Source organism: Neomonachus schauinslandi, chromosome 5, assembly GCF_002201575.2.
Source record: "Neomonachus schauinslandi chromosome 5, ASM220157v2, whole genome shotgun sequence".
Classification (NCBI taxonomy): domain Eukaryota; kingdom Metazoa; phylum Chordata; class Mammalia; order Carnivora; family Phocidae; genus Neomonachus; species Neomonachus schauinslandi.
The window spans coordinates 14798986-14812743 of NC_058407.1; the positions used below are offsets into that span (position 1 = coordinate 14798986).

General features: G+C 43.3%; 1 protein-coding gene across 2 annotated transcripts in view; it reads left to right on the plus strand.

Moving 5' to 3' along the window:
• BPIFC (BPI fold containing family C) overlaps positions 1 to 13758 on the plus strand; it is a 40687-nt gene that overhangs the window by 2605 nt on the left and 24324 nt on the right. Inside the window, exons 2-5 of one of the 2 annotated variants that reach the window (XM_021687383.1) lie at positions 4972 to 5095; positions 8049 to 8169; positions 12267 to 12395; positions 13585 to 13740. In XM_021687383.1, coding sequence (XP_021543058.1) covers positions 4972 to 5095; positions 8049 to 8169; positions 12267 to 12395; positions 13585 to 13740 — 530 coding nt within the window. The remainder of the gene's footprint in view (positions 1 to 4971; positions 5096 to 8048; positions 8170 to 12266; positions 12396 to 13584; positions 13741 to 13758) is intronic. The other variant, XM_021687384.1, reaches the window with a different exon arrangement.

A 13758-nucleotide genomic window follows, 5' to 3' on the forward strand; every position in this document is an offset into this window, starting at 1 on the left:
TTTGGGGTGTTGAGTTGTATAAGTTCTTTACTATTTTAGATACTAACCCTTTATCAGATATGTCATTTGCAAATATCTTCTTCCATTCCATAGGTTGCCTTTTAGTTTTTTTGATTGTTTCCTTCAGAGTGCAGAAGCTTTTTATTTTGATGAAGTCCCAATAATTTATTTTTGCTTTTGTTTCCCTTGCCTCAAGAGACATATCTAGAAAAATGTTGTTATGGTAGAGCCATCTAATTTAGAAGTGTTATTCTGTCCATTTATTGGTATGGAAATGTAATGACTTCTGAGGCTTTGAATCATGGAAAGAAACAATTCCTTAGACACAACAAAATAGGTAACTTGTTGGCAGGGTTTTTAAGTCATCTTGGATCCCTTCTTTTAGCAGTCAACTCCTCCTGCCCTTTCTTGTCAGCCAAATTACTTAACCTTTAAGGACTCAGCTCCTTGCTTGACAAGGTTCCTTCCCTCCTCTGCCCATAAATTATCATCCTAACAAACAATTCAACTGAAAGTTACATACAATCCTTTTATAGCCCCATAATTTCATTCACTCATAAAACTTCTAGAGGAAAAATATGTTTTTCCATGTGAAATTTTGAGTTCCTGGATCTCCATCAGTGTAAACCATTTCAGAAACTTCCTTTACCCGAGAAGGGAAAATAGATTTTTGCTGCTGGAAGAGCATTTAAAATTCCATCTGTACCCAAGAAAATATGATAGGATTTGCACTTTGACACTTGAAAATATCCAGATGTTTAGATTTTTTTTTCCACATAGAAGATGGCATCAAGCATCTCCTAAAGTTCCCAGATGAAAATGAAAAATCTAGCACTTATCAAGTAATTCAATTCATAAACACTAGAATTGGGAACCAGAAGAGCAAGGTGTGGTTCCCAGGTGCCTGACTTACCATGTGGTCTCAGACAAGTTATTCAGACTCTCCAAGTCTCTGTGTTCACGTGCCTGGGAGGGAGGTAGGATTATAGCAACATCCACCTCCAAGGATGGTTGTGAGTTCTGTAAATGGTAAAAAAAAAAAAAAAAAAAAAAAAAAAAATATATATATATATATATATATAAACATATATAAACAAACACAAATTCATTATTTTAGTTGTTACTCCATTAACAAGTAATAGCTCTGATTTGGTTTATTATGCTTTTTCACTGTAGAAACAGAGAGTTATTTATATGATGGTTTAGTTTTCCCCTTTTTTTTTTCACACTTTTCTAGAACATTTCTTAGTTAACCAGAATCTTATAAGCCAGTCAGTTGGTCAGGTAGCAAATACTTCTTGAGGTCCTAACTACATGCCAGGCAGAGAGATCATTTCAACCTTAATTTGGATACAGTCTAATGTGTATAGACTTTTTGATCTAATATTTTTTCCCATTGCATTGCACTGTTATGAAAATGTTTTCCTCTTTTTAAAAAAATCCTTCTCATGCCTGCCTTGGCATGAGACATTCATTTACAATTCTTTTCCCACAGCAATTCAGTGTGACTGCACATCAGTATGGCCTCACCGTTTGTTAAAATGTGGACATACTTTTATACCAATTGGTGAATAGCAACTAATCTCAGCCCCAGGAGTGTTGCCCTGACTCCCATAGTTTCATCCATCTCTTCCTATCCCCCTCTCCAGGAACCCTTGACCACCACCCCCAACCCAGGACAACAAGGATCAAGGAGGGCCTAGCACAGATGGCAACTGGGCCTAGCTTCTGCATCCATTCTAACTGAGTATAAGATATTAATATCACCCTGCCCCTCGCTGCTTGTCCCACTCCTCACATTTCCTCCAACCCTGAGATCACTTGCTGCCTGACCAGAGACAGGTCTCCTACCCAAGTCCTGCCCCCTTGGCTCTTATTGTCATTGCTCTACGCTTCCCTTGGTGTCCTCTGCACCCAACCATTCCCAAGCCACCCCTCCATAGCCCTGCCCCCAGCACTGCTGCCCAGGTTCTTTTGTACATTGTCCAGTATAACCCAAACCAACTCTGTAGGGCTGAAACAATCATACTGAAGGTTAAGACCATAGCAGTGTTAAGATATTAAAATGTCTCCATTTCTAATAGTAAATAATCACTACTGTGAGTCTCCCACCCCACCCCCAGTACCCCAGCCACACTGGTCAGTCCTCCCAAGACTTCTCCTGTCCCCATGATCCAGTACCTAACCTCCCCAACCCTGTTCCTGGACTGTGGACAACATCTGTTCTAGTGGGTGCATGCACTCCACCAGTGTACAAATGCTTTGTTAATCACCTCTGCAAAGAACTGTAATATAATGCAGAGTGAGGTAAGGGTTCTTCCTTCATTTACAATTCATTCTACCAATACTTATCAATCACTCTATGTCCGAGACACTAAGCCAGGCCCAAGGACCTCCAAACCAAATGAAGACTCTGCCTTCATGGCACTTACATTCTCACAGAGGAGATGGCACGTGAGAAAATAAATATACACACATGAATAAATATCTATTTTGACCAAGGATTCAGAAGGAAATGAGATTAACTTAGGGAAGTCAGAAATGGCTTCAGAAAGAAGGCTGTATTTAAAATGAAGCTTAAGGATGTTCAGGGTTTCTGCAGGCCTAGGTGAAGATGAACAGCAAAAGCACAGATATTAGGCGGGAAACATGGTGAGTGTTTAGGGACCAGGAGTCCAGTTTGTCTGGACAGAGGGCTCCTGGGAGATCAGATGAGAAATGTAAGCAAGTTGACTGAGCCAGCCGCTTCTCACACCTGAAGGTGGACATATGCACCACAAAACAGACAGGTCAAGACCCCAATTCTCAACCTCATGGCCTTCCAGCAAAATACCCACATGAACATTCACTAATTTGAACATAGGCCCCCTTATAAATTGGGCAACGTGGTACATCAGACAAAATGCCAGCCCATGGGGCGCCTGGGTGGCTCAGTTGGTTAAGCATCCTAGTCTTGGTTTTGGCTCAGACCATGATCTCGGGGTCATAGGATCGAGCCCCGTGTCAGGCTCCATGCTCACTCGCTCTCTCTTGCTAAAATAAATAAATAAGTAAAATCTAAAAATAAAAAAGTGCTAGCCCAAGGGGTGAGTGGGACAGCCCTGGCTCTACCTACCAAGCTGGACACACTGGTATGGGATTTTCCTAAAACATTTTCTGCTTGCCCCACTTTGTGCCAGAAGGGGTGTATCTCCAAAGGGCACCTTCTCCCATTCCATACAAAAGGCCAAGATAGGCTAGCAACAGCCCTGCATGGATACTCCTCTCCCTGGTCAGACTGTTCTCTTCCTCTCAAGTAAATTCTCTGGAACACACTGTTGTCTATATCTATGGCCTTATCCACAAAGCCCACACAATCCGCTTTATCAAACCTCTTTCTTTTCTTGGCCAAGCACCGCATACACACCTCTTGCAATGATCTTTTCCTTCATCCAGACTGTGCCTGAATCCCAGCCCTTCTCTGAATCCTTCCCTGCCCTACCTGGCCTGACCCCACCCTTTGCATGGCTCCCACAACTTCCTCTTCCTTGACCACCCCCACAAATGCTTCCCTGATTTGTTTCATGTTTGTATGTTAACTCAGTGGGTATCTGTCACCTGTGGGTCTTTGGCACATATGAACACAAGGGTAGCTCACCCAGATTGTAAACTGCCAGAACTAGAAACAAGGCCTGTGACTGTATTACTCGCTCAGCTGTCATTAAAAGAAAGCCATGTCACTGTTGCTATTGGTAACCTGTGCTTCATTCATCAAGAAAGTGGGCTGGGGGGCACCTGGGTGGCTCAGTCAGTTAAGTATCAAACTTTTGATCTCAGCTCAGGTCTCAATCTCAGGGTCGTGAGTTCAAGCCCCACACTGGGCTCCATATTGGGTGTGGAGCCTACTAAGAAAGAAAGAAAGAAAGAGAGAGAGAGAGAAAGAGAGGCGCCTGGGTGGCTCGGTCGTCAAGCGTCTGCCTTCGGCTCAGGTCATGGTCCCAGGGTCCTGGGATCGAGCCCCGCATCAGGCTCCCTGCTCCATGGGAAGCCTGTTTCTCCCTCTCCCACTCCCCCTGCTTGTGTTCCCTCTCTCGCTGTGTCTCTCTCTGTCAAATAAATAAATAAAAAATTTTAAAAATAAAAAATAAAAAATAAAATATTTTTTAAAAAGAAAGAAGAAAGAGGGAGGGAGGAAAAGAAAAGAAAATGGGCTGGCATTAATTCGTTGAGTCCATTAATTAAACAAGCATACACTGAATATTTAATATATGCCAAGCACTAGCAATATAAACAGCAAAAAAGATGTGGTCCCTCTCCTTGGAGATATTTATTTCAGATTTTGTATGTGTGTATCTACTGTGTGCCAGGCATTATACTAGATTCTGGGGTGAGCCTGGCATGTGTGTTAAGGAAGGAAGTCTTCGAGGTGGTAGAAGTGTAGAGCAGGGCAGGGTCTTACAGCTGGGCTGTGAGCTTAAACCCTGTCCTATGGGCAAAGGGGAGTCATTAAGTGTCTCTAAGCAGATGAGCGATTGTCTCACATTCTCTGAAGCCACCTTTCTAAACTACTGACTTGTGTTCTAAAACTTTCAAAAATTTGGCATCCCCACCCCCTTACCCTTCCCAAGGCATATCACAAGTGTTATATTTACGATAAGGCGCTTGTGTTACATTGCACTGCATCGTATTGTAATGAGTCATAATCATCTGTGTGCGTGTCTGACTCACCTGCTGGTCTGTGAGAAGCAGAAGTCAAGGACACACAGCTCATCTCTGCATCCTCAGCACCTAGCACATTTCTGGTGTGTTCAATAAATGATTACTGGGTGGGTGGTGGATTGATGGATGGATGGATGGATATATGAACAGACGGGTGGATAGAGTGAGTTCTGAAAGTGAGCAATGAAACAAGAAATCATAGAAAAGCTGGATGGAATTGACCAAAGAAAAGTCAAAAATAATAAAGGAACCATAAATGTTGGTTAATTGCAGATGCGTACAAAGGCAGCCCAAGTCCTCTGGGGATGTTTCTTCCTGTGGGATCTCTACATCTCATCTGCCCAGACTGTTTACCCTGGAATCAAGGCCAGGGTTACTCAGCGGGCTCTGGACTATGGTGAGTGGAATGCTTCCAGAAGCCAGGCTACAGGTGGAGTTTATGACCCAAGCTCATATTGGACTGTCCCATGACTGAGGCAAGCTCTCCTGTGGGATGATCCAGCCCCTTATGTGGAGGCTGCTAAGATGGCTGGGAAGGAAGTGTTTCTAAAAAATAATCTCGTTGATGGTAGGCCTGTCCAAACATGGCCACAGATATTCATTGTCTCCCTGACCCCTGCCACCTGTCCCCCCTCATGCACCTACAACAAACACCTCTGCTCTAAAGGAGGATACGTCATAGGCTAGAGGGGAGGAGATGTGAGAGTAAAAGTAACACCTTAGAACTTCAGGAAGGGCTTAACTCCAAAAGGAACTTAGAGTCCCCTAAAATTGTGTGCCAAATTTAATGTAGATGATGATTGTGCATTTTTCTTGAGAGGCTCCATACATCCATTAGATGCAAAAGGAGCCTGAGACATTGAAAGATTAAGAAAAACTCCTTTAGAGGTGTTTATAAACACAGGGAGAGAAAAATGTGGAGCAGAGCTGGGGTGAGGGCAGATTGCATATGGGAAAGATACTGCAAAATCAAAGTGTGTGGGCCTAGTTCTCTCCTGTAAATCTTGGCCCAAGATTACAGAATACAGGCAGATAGATTCACTCCAGTCCCTTCTTAACTAAAGCAATCAACTCAAGTACTGCTAGTCTAACTCAGAAATACCTAAGTGTGACCAGGAAACGCCTCACCTGCTACACCAAAAAAGAAAAACAGGAAGGATGGAGGGAAAGGGAGGGATGGAGGAAGGGAAGACTGAGTTTTGGGCAACTCTTTGTCCTTCCCCCAGTTCCTCTTGTGGTACAGGGAATCTAAAGTTGATCCATCTTGCACAATTGTCATATGAGCTGGCTATAATGAGAAATACATACCAGGAATGCACATGTGTATCCACATGTATATTTGCATGTGTGTGTATCTTGTTACTATATTGATACGCTTATATGCACAGAAATACATATCAGAAATAGACATCTTGTAACAGTATTAAAGTTGTGAGAATAGCTTATTCCACCCTCAAGATCAGAGCAATTTAAAGAACAGATCTAGTCAGTTCACATGGGTATGAATCTCAGTTCTGCCCCTTTCCTCAATATGTAGGGTTGGGCCAGTGGGTTTTCTCATCTGGAAAACGGGGTGAGGAGAATGACAATAATGTGCCCCGCCTGTCGTGATGTGAGGACCAGATGGAATCATCTGTAGAGATATGGCATGGGGTGGACACACTATAAAGTCAGAACCATGCCTTGACTGAGCATCTACCATGGCCATGCTCTTTGATATGTGCCTATGGGCTCTGGGTTGATTTAATTCCCACAACAACCCTACAAAGAAGGGATAGTCATTTTACAGAGGAGGAACCTGAGTCTCAGAGGGGCTGGACTGAATTTGCCACATCACATACCAGTAAGGGGGCGAGGCAAGATCGGAGTTCAGGTCTGCTCTGCCTGATTTCTGTTCTCTGCTCCCTGTTCCTCCAAAGCCTCGCTGATGACACGCAGTAGCTGTGAGCTCTCGGGCAAGTCTGGGAATCTCTCTGAGCCTCAACTGCCTCCTGTGTGAAATAGGAATAATAATATATATGTCACTGGGTTGCTCTGAGGATAAAAGGTTAGAATACGTGTAAAGTGTAGACAGTCCTGGCCCACACAGACACACAATTATCATTATCTCATGACAGTGTTAGGATTCGAAACTAAGCTGTCTGATAGTGCCTTTGGTTCCACCTTTATATCCTTTACATCCTATCCCTGCATCCCTGTATTATAATATTATTCATGGTATTATAGAGGATAAGATCTGCTCTGAATCTCCACAGGGATAGCCTAAGTGGAAATGAACTTAAGCTGCAAAATAGGGAGTAAAGGCAAAGCTTCCTCCTTAAGAAGGTTAAAATGAAAAGATCATTCTTCATTACTATGTCAGTTACTTTTCTCAAGCTCTTTATGAGAAGGAGGGCTCTTTTTCTCCGTGAACTCCGAAAAATGTGTTCTGTGGTGTTACCACATAAAGACAGATTTATTCCTGAATTGCACAAAAGCGGAGCTTACTAACCTTTTTTGGAGTCCTGGGTTTCTTTGAGAATCTGATGCAAATGTGGCCCCTCTCCCCTGAACAATGAGACCCAAATGCACACGCACACACATCCTACTCACAGTCTTTTACTAGGATTTCAGGAGGGTTAAGAGTGCCCAACAGTCCATGCACCTCAGGCCAAAAATTGCTGAGCTTAAAGAATCTAGGGGAGGGGCGCCTGGGTGGCTCAATCCGTTGGGGTCTGCCTTTGGCTCAGGCGTAATCTTGGGGTCCTGGAATCGAGCCTCACGTCGGGCTCCCTGTTCAGTGGGGAGTATGCTTCTCCCTCTGTCCCTCCCCCTACTCATGTGCTCGCGCTCTCTCTCTCTCTCTAATAAATAGATAAAATCTTAAAAAAAAAAAAACTAACTAAACTAAAGAATCTAGGGGAAAGGGGAGAATGTGGAATAACTTTCTAATAAGGCATGGATTCTGGAGCCAAATTGCCCAGATTTGACTATGGGGCCCCCAGTTCCTTGCCGTGTGACTTAGGTAAGAATCCATCTCTTTGAGGTTCAGTTTGTTCATCTGTAAAATGTGGATAATGATAATATTTTGTACTTCTCCTATCACAACGTCCTGTAGTAGTATCCTTTAGCCTTGGCCACATAATGAGAATCTCTCGTGCTGTTAGTCCTGGGGTCCTGGGGTCTTCATTAGCCTCTCTGAGGACCAGTGTTTTCTTCTGTGAAACAGGGAAAACAGCACCACTTTGTAGGGTTGCTGCTTTCTAAGTTTCTAAGAGCACGCCTTGCTCAGTGAACTTCACGTGTATGTCTAATGATGCCATTATCATCTTCATCATTATCAGTAAACGCTCTCTTTGGTTCCTTCATAGGCGTTCTAGCCGGGGTGGAGATGATTGAGCAAATGGTTATGGAAAAAAATATCCCAGACCTAAAAGGTTCTGAATCTCTGGAATTTCTGAAGGTTGATTATGTGAACTACAATTTTTCAAAGTAAGTAAAAGAGTATTTTTAGCAGTGAAATTACTCTTTAAAACCTTAGGGTTGTGGATATGTCACCCTGTGTTCTGGTGTAACACCAGGGACCTGCAGAGTAGAAGTTAACACAGAGTTAATCTTTGGTAAGGGGCTTATCAGATGAATGACCTCAAGAAACAGGGGTCATAAAGCTGACAAAGAGTGTAGGATTGGGGTCAGAACACCTGGGTCCAAGTCCTATCCCTGCTACACACTAGTTGTATGCACCTGGGGAATCTGTTCAGAGTCTCGATGTCCTTGCCTCTTCCCTAAAATGAGAATACCTTGCCCCTTGAATTCTAAGAGAAATTTTTGTCCATCACGTTGTTGCCCCCACACCCTAACCTAGATGCAGGATTCAGTCACAGTCTCAGAAACAAATCTACCCTCATCAAGTCTTTCTTTATTTTAACAAAGTTTAGTTGAGATTTTAAAAGTCATAGAAATGGGCCACAATTAAGAAGCTCAAAAGAGGGCGCCTGGGTGGCTCAGTCGTTGGGCGTCTGCCTTCGGCTCAGGTCATGATCCCAGGTCCTGGGATCGAGTCCCACATCGGGCTCCCTCCTCGGGGGGAGGCCTGCTTCTCCCTCTCCCCCTCCCGCTGCTTGTGTTCCTGCTCTCACTATCTCTGTCTCTGTCAAATAAATAAATAAAATCTTTAAAAAAAAAAAAAAAAAAGAAGCTCAAAAGAAAGAGTAGAGGGGCGCCTGGGTGGCTCAGTCAGTTAAGCGTCTGACTCTTGATCTCCGCTCAGGTCTTGATCTCAGGGTCATGAGTTCAAGCCCCACAAAAAAAGAAAAGAAAAGAATAAGAAAGAGTAGAGGGATCCTATGGAAGCCCCACAATTTTATCTGAACCCAGCCTTTTTGTATCTCTCTGCCCTGCCGTCCTCAGTTCTGGCTTCTGTCCTCAAGGTTGTCTCATGGTCCAGTTTGGCCACGGCAGCTCAGCCATCAAATCCATATTTCAGGCCCAAGAAGGAGTTAAGAGGGCTCTTAAAAGCTGGGTTAGTCTCTTCAGTGAGTTTTTTTTTCTGGAGCCCTGCTCTATTAGTATTCGATAATGGACAGATTTCTCTTACGACCATACTTACTATTATTAGCAAGGGAGACTGGAAAATTCATTTTCCAAGCAGACATCTTTGTCATCCTGAGCCAATTCAGGGATGTTTGGGAAAGAAGAAAGGGAAATGGATGTTCAGACAGCAGCAACCTGTCATATTTGCCAACAAAAGCCCCAAAGGCGGTATAGGGAAAGGACACCTTTGTCCATCTTGCACCAAATCTTGAAGGTAAAGCAGAGAGTCAAGATTTTATAAGGAATTATCTGTGATTCACAATTTGACCCCAAGGCTTTATCAATCCAGTGATAATTCCCTGATGCTCTAACCCTTTGGAGCAATAATTTCCCTGCTATCAAGGATACCATTCTATAAAACCATGAGTTTTGGGGGGGCTTGGGGGGTGGGTAGAAGAATGGTGATCTAGGAAAAGCTCCTAGCAAATGCTCTAGTTGTTAATAAAGACAGCCATTCAACAAGTATTTATTGAGTACCTACTAGGTACCAAGGCTTTGTTCCAGGCATGGGGGATATCGTAGTGAATGACACAGATATATTCCCCTGCCCTTAAAGTCCAGTAAGAGAGATGGACATTATATATTTACAAAATGAATTATTTAATTACAATGACAATAATGTTCCAGCAGAAAAATCCGGGGTTAAACATATATTATGAAGTGTAGGTGAAGATTGCTAGTGAGAGTAGAGAAACTGGTACAGTACTTTTTGACCTGAGCTGCCCACACAGGAGCCACCTGTCACGTGTGGCTACCGAGCCCTGGAAACGGGACTAGTACAACTAAGGCACTGAAGGTTTACTTATTTAATTTTTAATTAATTTTAATTTAAAAACTGGTACTCACTCAATTCAGTTTTTGAAAAGCTTTTGGGGCACCTGGGTGGCTCAGTCAGTTGGGCGTCTGCCTTTGGCTCAGGTCATGATCGCAGGTCCTGGGATTGATCCCCACGTCGGGCTCTCTGCTCAGCTGGGAGCCTGCTTCTCCCTCTCCCTCTGCCTGCAGCTCCCCCTGCTTGTGCTCTCTGTGTCAAATAAATAAATAAAATCTTAAAAAAAGAAAAGAAAAGAAAAGAAAAGCTTTTAAGTATGTGTGGAACAATTTGAGTATGGAAGTGTACTTTTTCAGTTGAAAAATTTATCCGATCTAAATATAGGACAAGTATTTCTGATGAAATTCAATGTCCAGACTGAGTCATATTATGAATGTAAAAAAAACAGACCATATGTTGAAGACTTATTTTGAAAAAGAGAAAACAAAATATCCCATCAATAATTTTTATATTGATTGTATGTTGAAATGATACTATTTTAGATGTATCAGGTCGAGTAAAAAATATTAATAAAATCACTCTCACCTGTTTCCTTTCCCTTTTATAAATGTGGTCACTAGAAATTTTTAAATTATGTATGTGGCTCACGTTCTATTTCTATTGGACGGTTCCATTTCAGAAAGTTATTTACAAGGACTTTGTTTTTTTAATGCATGCTCTTTGACCTACCAATCCCACTTCTCAGCATCCTCACTAGAAAGACATACACATAAACAGCATATATGAGGATGTTCAGTGTGGCATTGTTTATAATACAGAAATAACTGGAAACGACCTAGATGTCCAGCAACAAAGAAATGATTTTCTTTAATGATACATCCATAGCTTGAATACAAGGAATGCATTAGACCTATATGTATCAAACCGAAAATATTTCCAAGATCTGTTAAATGAACCTCTACCATCTCCTTCCCACAGTGGGACTCAGGGTGTTTGACAAAGACACATAGGAAAGGATGCAAAATGGAAGAAATCGTAAATAAGCATTTGTTATCAGCTATCACATTTATGTTTTACGTTTTTCCTAATCTTAGCTCATAACAATGCCTTTCTCCCATGCCACAGTTATACGCAGGTGATCTCATTTTGTCTTCCCAACCTGCCCATGAGTAACCCTTCCTTTGAGTGACTGAAAGAGGTTAAGTATCATACCCAAGGTTGCACGGCTAGCACAAAACTCAGCTCCAAGTCAAGTGCCCCTTGCACAATACATGAAGTGGCATAGCCTACTGGCTAAGAACACAGTCTGAAGACAGATTGAGGAGGGCTCCAGGTCTGGTTCTACCACTTATATATGACTTCAGCCACGTTCCTTATCTTCTCATCTATGAATTGCAGATTGCAAAACCAGCAACAACCTCATGGGATTATTGTGAGGATTAAAATGATCCAATGCATGTAAAGTGCTTACCCCAGTGCCTGATAGGGAGTAATCACTCAATACATGAGCCATCTACCTATAAGGATTACATGCAGCCCATTGCTTCCTATCTACCCGTTGACAGCTCAGATAATCCTAGGGGAAATTAATACTCTAAGTTTCTAAACTAGGGAAGATACTGTCCACATAGAGGGCATCTGAGAATAGAAGGAAGGTACCCTTGCGACTGTCCCAATGATGGGGGAGGGGCACTGCTGGCATTTAGTTGGCACACACACCAGGTACCCTGCGATGTGTATAGCAGCCCTGTACACAAAACAGTTGTCATACCCAAAATACTAATATCCGCCCCCATTGAGAAGCACTGGAACAGCTGAAGGGAAAAATCACGATGGCAGTGTTGTACCTCATACTGTCTTTAATGAAACTAGAAAAATTGATTATTTTCGAATCTGTTTCTATACTTGCTCATTTCCCCCTCAATCAGACACCAGGGGCTTCTTGGTAAGGGTTGAAGGGGCATTAGAAGGCAATGCCCAGAGGCGCCTGGGTGGCTCAGTCAGTTAAGCGTCCGACTCTCGATCTCAGCTCAGGTCTTGATCTCAGGGTCGTGAGTTCAAAAAAAAAGGCAGTGCCCAGAGGCAGCACCTCAGACCCGAGGTTCCTTCCTCCACAGGAATTCACAGTTGCCTTCGGGAGTTCCACAAACCTCCTTTCTGATTTTGCCTTACTTAGAGATGTGCTAGAAGACATGCGCTAACCTCTCTGTTTCTTGTTTTACAGCATAAAAATCAATGTCTTTTCATTTCCAAATACTTCATTAGCCTTTGTGCCTGGGGTGGGAATCAAGGCCCTGACCAACCACGGCACTGCCAACATCAGCACCAACTGGGAAATCAAGTCTCCGCTCTTGTGAGTATTCCACTCAATGCTGTCTGCGGCTCTTCTGGGGAGAAATGGAACCAAAATTGAAAGTCCAAAAATTTGCTGATGTTTTTGACATTAGGCTTCTTTCCCTCAGCCACTAACAGTCTTTCTCGAGAGTACTTTTTTCCAGGAGAGATTTAAATCAGGATATCTCTGCTGGGGGCTGGGCAGGGGAGGAGGAGGGCTGAAAAGCATCCTTCCCTTAAAGGCAGAGCAAAATGTCATTTAAGATTTCCTAAGAGCTGGAAGTCCCTGACTGTTGGAGGAACGGACTCGTGCTCAACATTTTAGACCTTCAATGAGTCACTGTATGATCTTGGGCCATTCCACACGCTTCCCCATCCTCAGGGGCAACTGATAGGAAATGGGCCTTCCTACCTCACAAGGAGATTAGAGGATAATAGTCAGCTGGAGCCCAATTCTCTCCCCACTAGAAGGCTTTTGCACCCTCCTAGAGAAACGAGGGATCAAATTCAAGTCACACTTACAGACCACCTACTACGTGCAAGTCACTGTCCTGGGTGTAATGTTTAGGTCTGCCTCAGTTGGTTCCCCAGAAAGCACATCCACTCATCCACTTGGTCATTCAACAACCATTTACTGAGTGCCAACCAAGTACCATTTATCCCCATCTCAAGAACTCCAGACCTGTACACTGTAGAGAAATTATATATTCTCCCATAAATAACACAGATTCAGGTATTCATTCATTTCTTTGCTGACTTATCAGCCACATATTAAGTGCTTACACTATGTGCTCATCCTGGGGGTGTGGAGACAAACAACAGACACTCCAGTCCCTCAAAGAGTTCACAGACTGCATCTAAGTGTCTCGTCCCCATCTGTGCCCATCCTAAATAAGGCTACCCCATGTTCTCTCTCCACGTGAGCATCGCATATGAATGGTGCTTAATACATGCTCGGCCACTATGGGGGCCAGAGCACTCAGGATAAAAAAGCTAAGCTAAAGCTGTCACCTAGCCACATACTCATTGCTTCATTTGTTTGGTAAACACTCAGCACGTACTCTGCTCCTACCTCTTGTTGGTGCCAGGAATCCAGAGGTGACAGAGTTCTTGCCCTCCAGGAGCTTATAGGCTGTGGAGAGTCAGAGAAATGATCCATCTCACCCCTGCCCAGGCCTGGGTAACCTTGCACTTTTTCCTCTCAACAGTCAAGACACAGGAGGAGCCAATCTGTTTCTCTCTGGGGTCTACTTCACCGGTATCATTGTCCTGGCCCTCAATGACTTTGGTCACCCAATCCTGAAGCTCCAAGACTGCTACGCCCAAGTGAGCCATGCCCATGTGTCATTTTCGGGAGAACTCAGGTGAGTGGTAGCGCCATG